The sequence below is a fragment of the Phyllobates terribilis genome, unplaced genomic scaffold (assembly GCF_046119375.1).
Source record: "Phyllobates terribilis strain yellow unplaced genomic scaffold, ASM4611937v1 Scaffold_4__5_contigs__length_816908805, whole genome shotgun sequence".
Classification (NCBI taxonomy): Eukaryota; Metazoa; Chordata; class Amphibia; order Anura; family Dendrobatidae; genus Phyllobates; species Phyllobates terribilis.
Genome location: NW_027362764.1, coordinates 79,761,517 through 79,781,052, shown reverse-complemented (window position 1 = coordinate 79,781,052; position 19,536 = coordinate 79,761,517). Strand labels below are relative to the sequence as shown.

General features: G+C 41.8%; 1 protein-coding gene across 2 annotated transcripts in view; it reads right to left on the bottom strand.

Annotated features, from left to right (window-relative positions):
• GAD2 (glutamate decarboxylase 2) overlaps positions 1-19,536 on the bottom strand; it is a 200,474-nt gene that overhangs the window by 6,186 nt on the left and 174,752 nt on the right. For both annotated transcript variants that reach the window (XM_073677533.1, XM_073677532.1), the window contains exons 11-14: positions 18,561-18,625; positions 12,327-12,405; positions 9,460-9,609; positions 5,558-5,665 (exon numbers count right to left, since the gene is read on the bottom strand). In XM_073677533.1, coding sequence (XP_073533634.1) covers positions 5,558-5,665; positions 9,460-9,609; positions 12,327-12,405; positions 18,561-18,625 — 402 coding nt within the window. The remainder of the gene's footprint in view (positions 1-5,557; positions 5,666-9,459; positions 9,610-12,326; positions 12,406-18,560; positions 18,626-19,536) is intronic.

Below are 19,536 nucleotides of genomic sequence, written 5' to 3'. Positions count from 1 at the left end.
GAGCTCCAAGCATTCACAAGGAAACATGTGAGTATCACCGGCACACGCCTGCTGCAAAGTGAAACTATTTAAACGCCCAGGCCAGGGTGTCAATTAGCAGGAAGGAGGTAGCCACTGGGTTTTAGAGTGAAACAGCTAAGATGGTGTCTGTAATGCCAAACAAAGAGATCTTCTGCAACCAATTGCAGTGTGATTGTCTGTCACATCTGACACACCCGTGACAGTACCCCCCCCTCTATGAGTGGCCTCCAGACACTCAGGACCGGGTTTCTCAGGATAAGAGGTATGAAATGAACGAACCAACCTGGGCGCGTTCACCTCTGATGCTGAAATCCACATCCTCTCCTCTGGACCATAACCCTTTCAGTGCACCAAGTACTGTAGAGAATGACGTTGGAAATGAGAGTCTATAATCCTCGAAATCTGAATCTCCAGATTACCAGCAACCATTACTGGGGGTGGCGGTAGAGGTGAGGACTCAAGAGGTTTCACGTACTTCTTGAGTAAAGACCTGTGGAAAACATTGTGGACCTTAAGGGCCTGAGGAAGTTCAAGACGAAACGCTGCTGGGTTAATGACAGCGGTTACTTTATAGGGACCAATAAACCTAAGTCCCAACTTCCAAGAAGGAACTTTCAATCTTATATTCCTGGTAGACAACCACACAAAGTCATTTACATTCAGGTCCAGACCTGGCAAGCATTTTCTGTCACCCATATGTTTATACCTGTCTCCCATGATCTTTAAATTACTCAGAACCCCCTGCCACACCAAGGAGAGCGACAAAGCAAAACGTTCCTCCTCAGGAACTCCCGAAGCTCCTCCCCCACTAAAGGTACCAAACTGTGGATGGTAACCGTAAGTATTCACCAAAGAACAGTGACCTGCCAGTGGATTCTTGACAATGATTATTAATGGCATATTCGGCCAACAGCAAGTAGGATGCCCAATCCTCCTGATTTTTGGAGACGAGGTAGGTCTCCAAATTCTGATTGACGTGCTCAGTCTGTTCATTTGACTGAGGGTGGAAGGCAGAGGAAAAGGACAGCTGCACCCCCAGTCACGAACAGGATGCTTTCCAGAACTTGAAAACAAACTGGGTCTCCCGATCTGACACCACATCAGAGGGAACCCTGTAAAGCTTCACAATCTCATTTATGAACACCTGAGCAAGTGTTTTGGCATTTGAAAGTGCAGGTAATGCAACAAAGTGAACCATTTTACTGAACCCTTCTACAACCACCAAAACCACCGTTTTGCCTGCAGTAACCAGTAGTTCAGTAATAAAATCCATGGATAAGTGTGTCCATGGCCTACTAGGTATGTGTAGCGGAAGAAGAGTACCAGACGGATGGGTATGTGAAACCTTAGAACACGTGCAAATACTACAAGCAGATACGTGTTCAATCACATCCCATGCAACCCCGGCCACCAAATAAGACGAGAGAGGAGGTCCGCGGTTGCCTTACCAGCTGGATGACCAGCAAGCACAGAGTTATGATGTTCCTTAATTACTTTGCGGCGCACATTAGATGGTACAAATAACCTTCCTGAAGGGCAGGAGGCAGGGGCGTCCCCCTGAGCCTCCAACTCCTCACCCTCCAGTTCAGGATATAATGCCGAAATGACTATCCCCTTCTGTAATATCGGGGCAGGGTTCTCATGGCTGCCGCCACCAGGGTATCTCCGGGACAAAGCATCAGCCTTGAACCTAGTAAAAAACAGGGACCATCTGGCTTGCGGTTGAGAGGTTTAACTGACTGGAGATATTACAGGTTCTTATGGTCAGCAATAACAGTAACAGGATGGACAGCCCCCTCCAACCAATGTCGCCATTCATTGAATGCCAATTTGATCGCCAAAAGTTCCCTATTACCCACGTCATAATTTCTCTCAGCCGAAGACAATTTTTTAGAAAAGAAGGCGCATGGACACCATTTACCAGGGGACTGACCCTGAGACAACACAGCCCTAACCCCCACATCCAATGCATCAACTTCCACAATAAAGGGTTGGGAAACATCGGGTTGACTGAGTATAGGTGCAGTGGCTAATTAATTAATTAATTAAGAAAGAAAGAAAAAGCCTGGAGGGAGGCATCCAACCATTTGAAAAAATCAGACCCCTTCTTAGTCATGTCATGAAGGATTTCATTTCGGAAAGTGTGGAGAAGGGACACATTAGCCCTTCATCTTCTCCTGTGGCGGCAGGGTTCTTCTTTGTGAAGAAAAAAGATGGCGGTCTATGTCCCTGTTTAGATTTCTGGTAATTAAATCAAATTACCATCCGAGAGCCATATCCTCTTCCTCTGATTCCTGATTTGTTCAGCCAGGTTGTAGGAGCTAAGGTATTCTCAAAGTTGGATTTAAGGAGAGCCTACAATCTGGTTAGAATCAGAGATGGGGACAAATGGAAAACAGCATTCGAGACCCCTGAAGGGCATTTCGAGAGTCTGGTTATGCCTTTCGGTTTGACCAAAGCATCTGCGGCATTCCAGCATTTCATAAATTATAATTTCCATCATTTGGTGGGGAGGTTTGTGGTGGACTATCTGGACTATATTTTGATTTACTCACCTGATTTTGAGACACATTGGGGGCATGTTAAACAGGTACTCCAGATATTAAGGGATAACAATCTTTATGCCAAACTAGAAAAATGTATTTTCGCTGTTCAGAAGGTGCAGTTTTTGGGTACTTGTTGTCATCTTCGGGTTTTTGGATCAATCCGGAGAAGATCCGTACAGTCCTTGATTGGGACCGTCCTGAGAACCTGAAGCCTCTACAACATTTTCTGTGAAACCCCTTACTGGCTTGTCTCTCAGGGCCAGAAAGATTATACAGTCTGGACTTTGGTAGTATAGCTCCGGGGGTCAGGTTAATAGGATAGTCATATGCACGATGAGGAGGTAAATCCTGATACCCCTTCTCGGAAAAAACGTCCTCAAAACCAGACAGAAAAGCAGGTAATATTTCATAGAGACAGTAGCAAGGGAAATATCTCCCCATTCAATAATATCCTCAGCTTTCCAATCTACCAGCGGATTATGTTTCATCAGCCAGGGAAAACCCAAAACAATTGGGGTGGGAAGACTGTCCAAGATATAGCAAGGGATTATTTCACAATGAACTGACCCCACCCTCAGTTTTACATTATGTACAATCTGAGTAAATGCTTTCTGTGCAAGTGGCACCGAGTTGATGACGAAGATGGAAATAGGCTTAGCTAAAGTACAGCAAGCAAGACCATGAGTTTTCACAAACTCAGCATCAATCATGCTTACTCTGGCCACACTGTCAACAAACACAGAAATTTTCTCGGTTTTGCTCTCTAGCACCACTTCTGCTGTCATGACAAATCGGAAACTGCAGGTTGGTGACAAATGCACCCCTTGCTTATCCAACTCCAGACTACCAAGAGTTAATCGAGTCTCCTTTTGTTTAGGAATTGAAGGACAGGTCCCAATAAAATGTCCCTTTTCCCACACAAAAAAATACCCCTTTTTTCTTGCGAATCTCTGGGGAAATGAATGATGTGAAGGTACCCCCTAACTGCAAGGGTTCCTCCACCTCCCTCAGTACTGGTTCACCGCCAGACCGCTCCCCCAGCAGAGGTACATAACCCCGACAAGAAGGTCTCGGAGAAGGTGGACTCACCCGTCTATCCTGGAGGCGTCTATCAAGACGTATGGTCAAAGACATGGCAGCCTCCAAGGACTGAGGGGTTTCATATACTTTCAATCTTTCAGAAAGACCCTCACAAAATTGGCTTTTAAAGGCTAAGTCATTCTATTAAGAATCCGTTGCCCATCTACGGAATTCAGAACTGTACGTCTCCACTGACCAATTCCCCTGCTGAAGGTGACATAGCCTAGACTCAGCCAAGGCGACTCGGTCAGGGTCATCATAGATGAGGGCCAGAGCCCCGAAAAACCCCCCTACAGACTGGAGCGAAACCGAATCCTGCGGTAAAGAAAACGCCCAGGACTGAGGATCTCCCTGCAGTAGAGAGATCACAATTCCTACTCGTTGCTCCTCACTTCCGGAAGAGTAAGGATGATGTTTAAAATAAAGTTTGCAGGCCTCTTTGAATACAAAAAACTTGTCCCTACCTCCTGAAAACCTGTCCGGGAGGGCAACCTTGGGTTCAGGCTGGACAGGCCTACCTGCAGAGACCCCCACATTAGTGACCTGTAGCCGCTGATGCTGTTGCTGAACCTCACAGCGGAGGTCATTCACCTCCAGAGACAGACCACGCAGCTGCTCTGCGAGCTCTGCAACTGAATCCATACCAAGGAGAAAGGAGAAAAAACACGCCCCCCAAAAAAATAACACACAATTAAACCCAAGTGTCAGGCTTTTTTTTCCCCTAAATGGGCATGGTCGGTGATAATGCCACACAAGGTGTGTGAAAGACTAAGTGCAACACAAAGGGAAGGGAGAAAGGGAGCCCAGACTCTAGGGAAAAGAGGGAAGTAGAGACCTCCTAGGCTGAACTGATATCACCCTGTCGCTACTAACGTCCCTATATTGGTTGCTCACCAATCGCCGCACGCAAACCTAAACCCTGTATTTCCCTAGCGCTTGGCCCTGGATAGGGAAGGGGGGATCAGGACCAGTCGATCCCCACTAACGACTAAAGACAACAAGGGAGACAAACAGTAGCTTAGCTTTAGCTGACTTCAGAGAGATCACTCCAAGCGTCCTCCTAGCACCGCAGAGGAAGATAGCAGTCTGAGAGCTCCAAGCATTCACAAGAAAACATGTGAGTATCACCAGCACCATCCTGCTGCAAAGTGAAACTATTTAAACACCCAGGCCAGGGTGTCAATTAGCAGGAAGGAAGTAGACGCTGGGTCCTAGAGTGAAACAGCTAAGAAGGTGTCTGTAATGCCAAACGAAGAGATCTTCTGCTACCTACTGCAGGGTGAATGCTGTCACATTTGACACACCCGTGACACAAGGTTATTCTCTGGGGGCCGTGCATGTGTCCAATTTTTTTCCTGGACAGTATCTGTCCTAGTAAAACATCGCTGCATGCCCGAGTTTGATCCGACATTGGAGTCGCACTCATCCATGCAAGTCAATGAGTCCATGGGAAACATCGAACTATACTCGGATGACACCTGACTGCGGTCTGATTTCCATTGACTGACAGATTGGAGAAGGTGGAGAATTTTTTTCTCCTTCTTCTCCTCATCCGAGAGAATCGGTTCGCACTATGATTAAACTTTGATCAGTTTGATCAGGGTGTTGTCGGATGAGAGAATCTACGGAGGTTTGCACTTGCCCTAACACTGTATGTAACTCTTCAAAAGAAGAGCTGAGAACAACAGGAGAAAAGGGAATTTGCATCAGCGGTTGATGGACTAGAATTCTGCAAATCAATTCCCCCATTTCTACTGTATGTGAAAAATAGATATTTATTGTATAACATTCTCCTACTTAGGACGCTGTTAAGTTCGGAAAACCCATGTGCATCGTACATAGTATATATGGTATGTTGGTGCATAAGTGGCTGACTTAAAGTAATATGATATAAGATATATTAGATATACCTTTCCTTCTATCACCATTTCATAGCCTTCCCGGTTCTTTATTTTATTATAGAGATATTCTGCCAGTTCTAAGCATTTATCGATCTGAACCTCAAATCCTGTTGTTCCCTGAAAGAGAAATTAAGTGGAATAATTAGGAAAATTGATGTTGTTGCTTTTAGAAAGATAAAAAACATGAACATAAAAAGCATTCATTTTTATTTTTTATTTGTTATAGATTTCTCTGTTTCTTGCCCTTCTATAAATTGATTTACTAGTCTAGCACAAGGTTGTACAATTTACTTTCTGATACCCGAAATTACTTTCTCCTTTGTTATAGTTTGGTCACTGCCGCTACTTGTTATCAGGGCACAATCATGTGCCGAAGGATGACGTCGCCAAGATAACACGCCACCGTCCTCCACACTGCACTAGAGACCACAAATGCCCAATTACACTATTCTCTGTTAATTTGGTGAAGTTCCTTATTTAAGACACCAAATCAATGGAGCAGAGAACTGTACTAACCTCATCAGAGGAGCGAGCACATCCAAGTGTTTGTACAGCCCATTGGCTTTATTACCCCGGTGCAGACCAACTGAACACTTGTTTCCTTGCAAATAGCAGATTATGGCTAATCGATGGGAGCCCCAGCAATGGGACAAAATATCATAATTTTGGCAATTAGGCCATTCATTTTGGAAATCTTCTGTAACCCCTTAAGGAGCGGGCGATTTCGCGTTTTTGATCTTTCGTCTTTTCCTCCCTTTGTTCCAAGAACCATAACTTATTTGTCATCAACATAGCCATGTGAGGACATATTTTTTTGCGGGACGAGTTGTCCTTTTGAATGACACCATCCATTTTATCATGTGACTTACTGGAAAGCAGGAATAAAAATTACAAATGTGTCGAAATAGCAAGAAAAGAGCATGAACACAATAGTTTTTTATTTTATTTTATTTACACCATTCATTCAAAGGTAAAAATGACCCATTGATATGATTCTCCAGGTGTTTTATTTACGTGTTGAAAAAAACAATCGGTAAGTTGTGAAAAAAAAAAATATTCGCTTGCGACGTCATTTTCCGAGAGCAGTAACATTTTCAATTTTTGGGATATGGAGCTTAGGTGAGGATTTGTCTTTTGCCCCCCTGAGACAATGTTTTCATTGACATCATTTAGAGGTGGATACAATGTTTTGATCACCTCTTATTACATTCTATTGCAGTATTACGACGGCCGAAAAATTCTGACGTTTTGATTCTTTTTTTTGCTGTGCCATTTACCGATCGAATAAATTTATTTTATATTTTCATAGATCAGACTTTTCCCTTTCACCGTTTTTCTTTAAAACATTTTTTCTTATTTTCACAGCATTTTTTAGTCCCCTTAGGGGACTTTAACTTGAGATCATCTGATCGCTTGTACTATATACTAAACAGCAATGCCACAGTATTGTTTTATACAGCAAAAATCACGGTCTCCTATGAACGCCAGCTACAATTTGGCTTTCATAGGAGTACTGTTATGACAGGCACAGTGATCTTTAGCAGACCCCTGGCCATCATGGCAAACCATTAGCGCCCTGCAATCACGTCACGGACGTGCCGATGGGTGCATAGAACAGCGCGATCCCCTTCCTGTGTGCCGTCAATGCCACTGTCACAGATTGGAGGATCTGACAAATTAATGGCCGCAGTTGGAGCTCCGCTCCATCTGCAGCTGTTACAGGCAGATGATGGCTGATTACTCTGATACAACCACTGTAACTCCACTTTCCCAATACTTTGCATTGCATTAATACAATAGAATGCATTGTGGGAAGTGAGTAAAAGGAAGTCAGGAGTACATGGATCAGGCACCAAGGGAAGGCGTAAGAACAAATGGGAGATTCCAAAAGTGGAAGAATAGCACAACACAGGTATAATGTGTTATACAGGATTGTGTATATACAACCCCTGGCAAAAATTATGGAATCACCAGGCTCGGAGGATGTTCATTCAGTTGTTTAATGTTGTTGAAAAAAAGCAGATCACAGACATGGCACAAAACTAAAGTCATTTCAAATGGCAACTTTAGGGCTTTAAGAAACAATAAAAGAAATCAAGATTAAAAATGTGGTACTCAGTAAGGGTAATTTTTTTCAGACCAAGCAGAGGGAAAAAATTATGGAATCACTCAATTCTGAGGAAAAAATTATGGAATCATGAAAAACAAACACACAAAAGAACACTCCAACACATCACTAGTATTTTGGTGCACCACCTCTGGCTTTAGTAACAGCTTGCAGTCTCTGAGGCATGGACTTAATGACTGACAAACAGTACTCTTCATCAATCTGGCTCCAACTTTCTCTGATTGCTGTTGCCAGATCAGCTTTGCAGGTTGGAGCCTTGTCATGGACCATTTTCTTCAACTTCCACCAAAGATTTTCAATTGGATTGAGATTCGTACTATTTGCAGGCCATGACATTGACCTTATCTGTCTTCTTTCAAGGAATGTTTTCACAGTTTTTGCTCTATGGCATTATCATCTTGAAAAATGATGTCATCATCTCCAAACATCTTTTCAATTGATGGGATAAGAAAACTGTCCAAAATATCAATGTAAACTTGGGCATTTATTGAAGATGCAATGACAGCCATCTCCCCAGTGCCTTTACCTGACATGCAGCCCCATATCATCAATGACTGTGAAAATTTGCATGTTCTCTTCATGCAGTCATCTTTATAAATCTCATTGGAACGGCACCAAACAAAAGTTCCAGCATCATCACCTTGCCCAATGCAGATTCGCGATTCATCACTGAATATGACTTTCATCCAGTCATCCACAGTCCACGATTGCTTTTCCTTAGCCCATTGTAACCTTGTTTTTTTTCTGTTTAGGTGTTAATGATGGCTTATGTTTAGCTTTTCTGTATGTAAATCCCATTTCCTTTAGGCGGTTTTTTACAGTTCGATCACAGACATTGACTCCAGTTTCCTCCCATTCGTTCCTCATTTGTTTTGTTGTGCATTTCCTGTTTTGGAGACATATTGCTTTAACCCTAGAACGCATACCTGGGGCCTAGCAGGCCCGCCATGTTAATTGTTTTCTATTTTCTGCAAGATTACTTTAGTTAGAATTTTGAAACTCTAGGTATTCCTCAGGTATATAGTTGTTTGTCATTTTTGTTTGAGTTGTTCCATGTTATTTGCACACGGGCCTAAAAGGTCCCAGGTATGTGAAAATGTAGATTTTTATGGTCATGCGTTCTAGGGTTAAGTTTCCGGTCTTGACGCTTTGATGTCTTCCTTGGTCTACCAGTATGTTTGCCTTTAACAACCTTCCCATGTTGTTTGTATTTAGTCCGGATTTTAGACACAGCTGACTGTGAACAACCAACATCTTTTGCAACATTGCATGATGATTTACCTTGTTTTAAGAGTTTGATAATCCTCTCCTTTGTTTCAATTGACATCTTTTGTGTTGGAGCTCTCCGAGGTGTGATCACTCCTTTTTAGATGCAGACTAACGAGCAGATATAATTTGATGCAGGTGTTAGTTTTGGAAATGAAAATTTACAGGGTGATTCCATAATTTTTTCCCTCTGCTTGGTCTGAGAAAAATTACCCTTACTGAGTACCACATTTTTAATCTTGATTTCTTTTAGTGTTTCTTAAAGCCCTAAAGTTGCCAATTGAAATGACTTAAGTTTTGTGCCATATCTGTGATCTGCTTTTTTTCAACAACATTAAACAACTGAATGAACATCATGCGAGCCCGGAGGATGTTCATTCAGTTGTTTAATGTTGTTGAAAAAAATGACTTTAAATTAGGCCTGCAAAATATTATGTTATGTTAGAATTAAAGTAATATAAAATAGTTTACTACAAATATAAGACAGGTCATGTTGCTATATTTGATCAGTCATTACCTTAGCTCTCCACATCAACCATAGTTTAAAAATGTCCACATGACGTCCACATTGCAGAGCCTTGTCCCCGGTGTCATAGGACAGGTCGTAATGTTTATCTTGCTGGAATAGGTAGGAAGCGTGCATCTGGTTACAGTTCTGCATTAATCCCTGATGGGTAAAGATAGAAATATAACTATTACTGATGGGCGAGCACTAAAATGCTCGGGTCCTCGATGCTCGGGTCAAACACATTGGAATACCTGGGTGCTCGACTCGAGCAATGAGCCCAATGTAAGTCTATGGGAAACTCGAGCATTTTTCAGGTGGCTCCCCCCGGCGGTCTGCAGAGGGCCTAAAAATTGCCCAAATCGATGGGAACAGTGCTCAAATGACATGGGAACAGCATGGGGAAGACCCCTGGAAGCATTTATGACTCCCAGGTCACTTCTGTCAACAACGTTGTCAGAGGTATTACGCCAGTTTTACGGACTCACAATAAAACATACAAAAACAAAAACAAAATGGATTTTCCTGGGAAATATGCTAAGGAACATCCTTTCCAGGGTAATGACTTGTATGTAAAGCAAAATAAATAACCAAAAACAAATATGTACCATCACCATCACATCCAGTTCCCCGTCCCTTGCCAGGTGCCTTGCCCATTTTAAATGGAGGACAATATCTTCCACGCTCACTACAAATGACTGAATTTGGAGCGAAGTTAGATGTAATCCATGTGATGGAGAAACCACAGTTTTAAACACCTGACCTGTAGGTAACTAGTTTGAACAGCAAACGGGTGTCAAAAACTTTGCTGACACAGTGAAAAAAAATTTGAATGGAGGCCAAAAATGGCAGTTTTTTCAGCGTAATTATATGTGAATGTGATCCGTGTGACAGAGAAACCACAGTTTTAAATACCTGGCCTGTAGGTAACTATTTTGAACAGCAAACCGGTGTCAAAAACTTTGCTGACACACTGAAAAAAAATTTGAATGGAGGCCAAAAATGGCAGTATTTTAAACGCAGTTATATGCGATCTGTGTGACGGACAAACCACAGTTTTAAATAGCTGGATTTTTAGCGCTGTAATATGGAAAGGACCTGGCTGTATTCTGCAGTGCCAACAAGCAAATGGTGCAGAAAAACTATGTTCTCTGGATTGCTTTTTAAGCTAGTAATGAGGATTAAGATCCAAGAAAATGTATTCCTGGCCCCTGAGACCTGGGCCTTTGTCTAGAAATATCTAACAGCAGCAGAAGAACTGGAATGGAGCCTCTTGTGCTATACGCACTGCAGTCTGCTATATACCCTGCCTGCCTATATACACTGCCTGCCTGATATCTCTTCAGATCGATTAGTCCTCAGAAGGACTGTTTGTTGAAATGGATATGTGTAATGTACTTGTTTTCTACCTACACTACCTAATACACAACCAAATCTCTCCCTAGCTCAGCTTCACCTCTCCCTACACTGCCTGATTGCGAAGTAGACTGACGAGCTCAGCGGCGCCAGGTCTGATATAGACCTGATGACGCTGTGCGGCCAGCCAATCACTGTAATGCCACAACCAACATGGCTACGGCATTACAGTGAGTGGCAGGCAATCCCTGCATGTTGATTGGCGCTCTAAAGAGCAACAAACATGCAGGGACGGGACCCGAGCATCCGCCCGAGCATCTCGCAAGTACTCGGCGAGCTACGAGCATCTCGAGTACTGAGATGCTCGTGCGAGTACCAAGTACTTGCGAGTATGCTCGCTCATCACTAATAACTATCAATATGCCAATGATTAAAAATATTCTCAAGTATTACAGAGCAGAGCACCATGACCAGTCATACATTAGGACAGTGGCTGAGCGCCCATGACCTAAGTCAGTTCAGCACAGTGATAAGTGAAGGTTAATAAGTCCTATGTCATTTAAAGAAGCACTCCTCCTCCTCCACCACCCATCAAAATTTTTATCCTCTTAATACATTGCAGTCATCTCGCATTGCACTCTGACTAGTGTTATTCAATGAGGCAATGCAGAACTGCAATTTTTTCTCATGCCGATTCAGCACCCATTCAAGTCTATGGGTGCATGCAAAACATCAGACTGCACTCGAGTGTCCTCCGAGTGCAGTCCGATATATGTCGAGACAGGCAATGGAGAAGATGGAGAGATTAATTTCTCCTTCGAGAGAGGATCGGAGCATGACACTCGCAGCAGAGTTTGAGCCGAGTGTCATTAGCGTATCATATCCGATGCTCTTGCATCGGTGTGACCCCGGGCTAAGAGGACCTTTCACCAAATTTTACATATTGAGCTGAACACACAATGTAATAGTGGCTGCAGAGTGGAATAAAACACTTTTGTTTGTTATTAATTTCATCTCACTGTTGCAGAGATATTAGCAATCAAAGTAATTGGCTCCTAATGAGTTACCTATAGTTAAGCCCAAGTGGGTGTTATCAGATAGCTTTCGCTGGAGTGTTTTCTTCTCCCTATATGATTTAGAGTTGATAACACCCTTTGGACTTAACAAACGTTAACTCATTAGGTGCCAAATACTTTGATTGCTAATATCTCCGAAGCTGATTAAAAATAAATGTTTTATTCTGCGTTGCGGCCACTATCAGCTCGACATGAAAAATTTGGTGAAAAGTTCTTTTTAAAGATTGTTCATTAAAGAGTAACTCCAGCTTTGATGATGGTTGCATTTTCCTCCAGAAGTTTAAAAATTATGTCTGGCGTCACTACCTAAAAGGTGGCCGATCCAGTTATTTAGGATGCCGCTTTTCTTTACAATATATAATAAGGGATTTGGCTAAAGATCTGGAAATCACACGATAAAGACTTATGATGTATTTTCTTATAGTCGTAGAAGTTATGAAGTCTTACCTCTTCTCTAACCAGAAGTGCTGAGCACTGGAGTGGAACACCCATCATCTTGTGTGGGTTCCATGTGACCGAATTGACTCTACAAATAAAACCATCAACATATATTAGGAAAAGTGATCATTATACTGTTATAACTATGCTACAAAGGCTTTTATATGACTTTCTTCTTTAGCAACATAATTGTCTCCTTTTTATTGTTATTTATTGTTATACTCGACTGGAGAAGAACGAGATACAAATTGATCATTATTTTTAATTTTGGCACTGAATTTGGACCATAGTGAGGCTCTGACATCTCCATGCTCTGGCTGTTGGGGTACTATTATCAAAAGTTTGACAAGAGATTAAAAGGGTTGTCCCCAAATTGTAAGTTATGTTTATCAACGGGATAGGGGATTACTGGTATCTGGGCCACTGGGACCTCCAGTGATCCTGAAGACAGAGCTCTGGAACACCAGAACTGGGCTCTGAGGAGCTCCGTCTTGATTGGAGAGGAGGTGCGAATGATCGTCTTTCACTCCATTCGTTGCCTATAGGATTGTTGGAGAAAGCTGAGAATACTCGGTTATTTCCAGTAGTCCCATTGACAATGAATGGGACTACTTGACTCAAATCAAGATGGGACTCAACTGAATCTGATTCTTGGGGTTTCAAGGTTACATTATTGGGATTGCTGGGGGTCACAGTGGTTGGACATCCAGTGATTAGCAAGTTATTGTCACGGGTGTGTCAGATGTAGCAGGCAGTCATTCTGCAGCTGGTTGCAGAAGGTCACTTTGTTTGGCATTACAGACGCCTTCTTAAATCTGTCTTACTTTAGGACCCAACTGCTACCTCCCTCCTGCTCTGATTGACACCCTGGCCTGGGTGTTTAAATACTTTCACTTTACTATAGGGAGGGTCCCGTGATATTCACATGTTCTCTTGTGAATACTTGGAGCAGTTGCAGTCTGCTTACTTCCTCTCTGGTGCTTGGAGGACGTTTGGTGTTATCTCTCTGAAGTCGGCTTAAGCTAAGTTTCTTCCCCCTGTGTTTGTCTCCCTTATTATCTTTAGTTTATAGTGGGGACTTACCAGTGCTCACCCCCCCTTCCTTATCCAGGGCCTAGGTCTCCACTCTCCCTTTCCCTAGTGTCTGGGCTCCCTTCCCCTCATCCCTTCGTGTTGTACTTTGTCATTCCTACACTGTGCGTGACAGTTATCCCCTATTCCTCAATGGATAGGGGATAATTTGTAATTTTGGGGCATCCCCTTTGAATATATTATTACAATGTAATTTTTCTGTATGCCTTTTACTATTTTTTGGCTCCAAGGGTAGTATCTTCGTGATGTGAAGTTTATGCTACTACTTTATATCTCCTCCTCTGTTACATTAGTTCACCCAATAGCTAAGACATAGAGACGTAGCAGCCACATCCCCCTCCTCTCCCCTTTTTACTTATTCAAGTATTAAGGTAGACAGATTTTGTGTTGTGTGGAAATTCGTGAACATTTACAGAAATGAAGACTAAAATGAGAGAAATACCATAAGATATTATGCAAAGAATATCTCTGAACACATGGAGCTCAAATGAGCGTGCACACAGGGCATGAAGGTTGTACGTCTTTGCATTAACAGAACCATCTGTGCAGTTATAGGTTTTAATGAACTGGGGCAAATGTCCAGTTTTCTATTTTCTGCCTCTTTCCTGTATCTAAATACCCCAGCCAAAGAAATGTGGCTTTTTGATATTGCCCAACTGGTGCACCCAGCACTGGGTAGCCCTCCCTAGTTTTGCAATATATGCGCTTCATGCACTGGATTTAACCATGTGCGTGATCTCATTGCCTCTTTGCAAAGACTGGAATATCATCATAGAGTAGTCCATAAAATCCTGGGGGACTGTCCTCTGCCCCCTAACTTATTATTACCACTGTATGTGAAGGATAACATTTTCCTATATATCAGACAATCTAAGTATATTAAACATTCTGTTTTTATCTTGTCTCAAAAATTGTGCCACAGGTCATTAGAAGCACAAAGGACTTTTTTTGTGAAGCTGCGTAATTTCACAAAATTAACCTTTTGTTGGTGCACCAAAATACAGGCATTTGTATATTGCAAAAATGTATTTTTTTTTCTCCGGAAGCTCTTTTCAGTCTTGAACGATTTTGTAAATCATGCAGTTTCTATGGTGATAACCTCCAGTAGGCACTAATCTTCTAGAAAATGGATCATCCTGTCAGCAGGAGGCGTTGATGATTGAGAGGCTAAGGAAGGTAATGCCCTGTACATGTTTAGTATACAGTGCAACACAGGCATGTACAGTAGATGTTGGCATTAATTTATCAACAACCTTATAGCAGGGGGGTAAAAGGTAGGGAGCAAGCAGGGCATGTGCCCTTGGCGCAGTCAGCAGGGAAGCACCATCAGGAGGATGCCTCTACCATGAGACAAAATTAGCTAGATGCCACAGGCAGCAGTCTGAGGGCACCCCTTAGGCGTGATGAGGTCACTTGATCACGCTGCTGATGTCACTACTGCGTCACAGAGGAGTAGAGGATGGATGGAAGGTAATCGCTCAAATAGAAACGAAGATGCAGGGAAATTTTATTGGGGGTGGAAATAGTGTGAGGGGACAGTATGTGGGTGAGTGTGAGGGGGCACTGTATAGAGACTGGGCAGAGTGGGGGAGGGCAGTGTAAAAAGGAGACAGTGTGGAGAACAGTGTGAGGGGACACTATGGGGGGTAAAGTGTGAATAGGTGCACAGTATAAAGACTGGTCAGTTTGGGGGGACAGTATAGAGATGGGACAGCACATAAGGATAGTGTGAGGGGGCAATATGAGGGAAAAATGTGAGAATGAGGACCGTATAGAGACTGGGCAGTATGGAGAGACACTTTGATGAGACAGCATAGGGGACAGTATAGAGAGGGGGAAAAGAAGGGAGTCAGTGTGAGACCACAGTATCAGAGGACAGTATAGTATGCAGAGAGGGTAAAAGTGTGAGGAGGGGCACAGTACAGAGACTGGGCAGTATGGGGGGGCACAGTGTAAGGGGATAGTATAGGGCACAGTATAGAGATTGGGTAGTTTGGGGGACAGTGTGAGGGCACAGTTTGTGGGAAAATGTGCAGCGGGAGAAAGTGCAAGGAGGGGGCTCAGTATAGAAACTGGACAGTATGGTGGGGACACAGTATGGGTGGGGCAGTATGAAGAGGGAGCCCAGTATGGAAAGGGGGCAGTGTGGGGGGATAATGAAGATAGGGACAGTGTGGTCAGTGGTCTAATAAGTGCAGACAGTGTAGTGGTTATAGCTAATAAGGGTAAACAGTGGGGCAGTTATAGCTAATAAGGGCAGACAGTGTGGCGGTTATAGTACCAAAGGGCGAACAATTTGGCAGTTATAGCTAATAAGGGTGTACAGTGTGATGGTTAGAGTTCATAAGGGGGATTGTGTGCAATATTTTATCGGGGGGACAGTGTGAAGGCCATGAGCCATAAGAGGTACAGTGTAGGGGTCATATTTTGTGCAGGGAGCACAGTGAGGCGCAATTATGCATTCAGGGGCACAGCGTAGGGCAGATATTTTTATTCAGGAACATTATAAGAACAATGCTATTTTTAAGGGCATTGTGCTGAGGTGTGCTGCAGAAGACTGGAGAAGAGCGAAGTGTGTAGAGATGAGCTGTGGATGTGAAAAAATCATCATGGTGCCTGGACAAGATGGTGTAGGAAAGAAAGAGAATGACTCCAATCAAAGACGATGTCACCTATAAAGTACTTGGATGTAAATGTTTATATGTGATACTGACTGCGGCTCATCATTGCTGTGGTTCCTATAATGTCTGCAATCTGATGATGGCTGTTAACAACAACTCCCAGTATCTCCTTAACATTTAAAGAACATACTGAGATTTGTAAGTTCCTGCGATACAATGGTACATATAGGGCTGACCTGATATTGCAATTGATTACTGTGCTAAGCTTGACAATGTATTCATGTACTGATGATGGTTCTGGTGCTGTATTTCTGCTATTGATGATTCTGGTTATGTATTCAGTGTTTTTTTAATAGGCTGTTTAGACAAGCCAACTGCAATTCCCATGTACACAAAGCAATTAGTAATATGATTGTCTTGTGCACATGGACTGTCATTGTTCTCTGCAACACATGACCTGTTTACACAAGATGATGTTCTGTCGAGAATGATGATTTTTAAGCAAGCTTACTAAGCAGTTCACCTGGTGAACAAGCAGCTAGCTTACACTTATTGATAATAGGGAAACAAGTGTTCCTAGGAGCACCCTTATAGTGTAAGAGCATTATACATTATTAGTGCGACTGTAGGGGCAAGTTCAATTTGGTCATACACTCTTTTGTGATAGCAAATCCTCATGTAAGTTTGACCATATTGCATTCTGTGTCTGATCACAATATTCACTTTAATTTACAGTACCATCTGCAGAAACAGGTACAGTGCTTTTTTTTTTTACGAACCACGCTCCATTTAGGCTTTAATGGTCCAATTATTAGGCAGCGTACTTTCCTAGGAAGCCAACACCCAGCCAAAGAGTGCTTTATTTTCTGTGAAATTGCTGCAATTACAGTGCATTATACCCTGAAATTATATTCATTTTAAATAGAAATATACCAGACAAGCTATACCATATGCGATAGGCGGCATCTTAACATTACAACATAGCTTCTCTGCTATAAAAGAGCTGTCACCCCAATTTGCCATGCTTGGAAATCGACTAAAGCTTCTTTCACTACACTGATGAGTGTCAGAGATCAGAGCATACAACTGCGGGACTTCTGAAGCTTTAATCCCTTGGTGGTAGAGCAATTATCATTTGCAACTGGGTCATATTAACAATAATGATGTATAATTTGTGTCGTCAGTGTGGATATGAGCCCGGATTAATTCCTCATAAAGGTTTACACTTCATTTGATTTATTCCTTTTTTTTGTTACTTTTTTAAGTTTAAAATTGGTCACAGTTTGTCAATCACTGGTCGGATGTAATATCTGAACAGTGGAACATTAGACATAGATATTAGTACATTAATTTTAAAACATAATAATGCTTCTAAAAAAAATGTCAAACTTCAGTCATTTATAGTGTGAACATCTATCTATCTATCTATCTATCTATCTATCTATCTATCTATCTATCTATCTATCTATCTACCTATCTATCATTGATAAAGGCTTTAGTTTAGAAACTGAAACATTGCATCTTGAGTGAATATACCAACTTTTCTTCACTACAACTTTTTTGAAGTGCTGCCTCTTATATTTCACTTCAACATTTGAAAGGTGTTAGCATGTACCTAGTAGGATTTGTTTGCATCCAAATCTATGGACTGTGCTGCTAACCTCTATCTATCTATCTATCTATCTCATATCTATCTATCTATCTATCTATCTATCTATCTATCTATCTATCTATCTCAAATCCACCTATGTTTGTATCAACCAAAAAATGTATCTTTGTATCTATAAGTCTAACTTCCTTTTTAAGAATCTCATGTTTTCTTTCTTTCTCTATATCTTTCTGGCACTCTCTTTCACGCTCTCTTCTGCTCTTTCTTTCTTTCCTCTTAACTTTGGTACAGAAACCCCTTAAAATAAACTTTGTTGATTTGGGATAACATCTACCAATCCATGTACTCTATCTGCTATATACTGTATATCTACTTTATTTCTATTTCTTTTTTTCCTATAAGAAAATTATGTGATAAGATAGACAAACAGATAGATAGATAGATAGAGGACAGATAGATAGAATAATAGATAGATAGAGGACAGATAGATAGAATAATAGATAGATAGAGGACAGATAGATAGAATAATAGAAAGATAGATATATAGAGGATAGATAGATAGATGCTATTCATGATTTGTCTCCTTTAGCTAAATTCTTCCTTTGGTCTTTGGTTATTGTGTTTTCCCTGTACGTTCATTAAACCTTTGTCTTTCATTCTTTTTTTAATATTCCAATTATTTTTTTTCCAAGACCAATGATAGGAAAAAGGAACATCTATGGAGCGGAAGCAGCGGTGGCTAGAGGAAATGTCACCATGCAGCCCTTCCTGAAGCCCAGTGACATGAATGAGTTGGAAGTTGCCAAAGGAAATAAGAGCGTCCTTGCAGCACAGGAGTAAATGGTGCATACTGCACTTTTGTTGCAGCCATCAGCTAATGTATGAAAACGTGCACAACATGAACAAACAAATGGTTCATACCTGTCAACACCATTTAACTTCCATCTGTGTTTTCTCGACATCAGCAGTCCTCCACCCCATGCTCCCTGCAGAAATCAGACGTACGCTTTTATAAGCATTGTAAACAATTGTAATGGCAGTTGCATTGGTCCTTTACATTCATCTGGCTGCATTATTTGCATGAAATGATTAGGTTATGCCAAAAATGTTTAGCATTGTACAGCACTTAGTACGGATATGCAAACTACACTGAGGTTATGTGTGGTTCTCATTTTACTGCTCAAGTGGAAGAGTCTCCCATTAGGTCCAATGACTACTGATGTGGTGGTTTGCAGACATATGCAATAATAAATCATAAATCAGTTAATTTAAAGAGTAATAATTATTACAACATTAGCAATGTGTCAGCTATACATCAACCATGTTTTGATGAATTTAATGATTTCACGGAAATAGTGGATCAAGTCATTGAAATTTCATAGCAATTCCGACCTTTTGCATCTGTAATTCATCACTTGTCACCATGCATGTTTTTAGAAGAGCTGCATAAATGTTCTTACTGAATTAACTAATGAAATCTAATATGGAAAAGGAATCATAAATATGGAGGCTAAATGACCACCATGGGCGTATTCACTGCTGGTCGCGCAAAGTAGAAAGACACATAACAGTGGTGTTAAACGGCTTGTCTAAATATCTTAAAAAATTACAAAAACATTGAACATGTTAAAAATATGCAACTTTCCAATTTACCTCTTTACATTGCCTAAGTTATCGGCTACCCAACAGTCTCAGAGGTGGCTGGTTACCTAGGAAAGGAGTACGCAACATTTTCAGAATCTATGATTTAGAGCCTTCAACCATCAATCTGAAGCTGGGCAGATCATTATATCCAGCAGACTTTAGTTTCCCTGCGCTTCTCCCATGCAGCAGAGGCAAAGTTGACTCAGCTTGCAGCATGGGAAAGCACACAATGTTGCAACCATGCTGCTGGTCA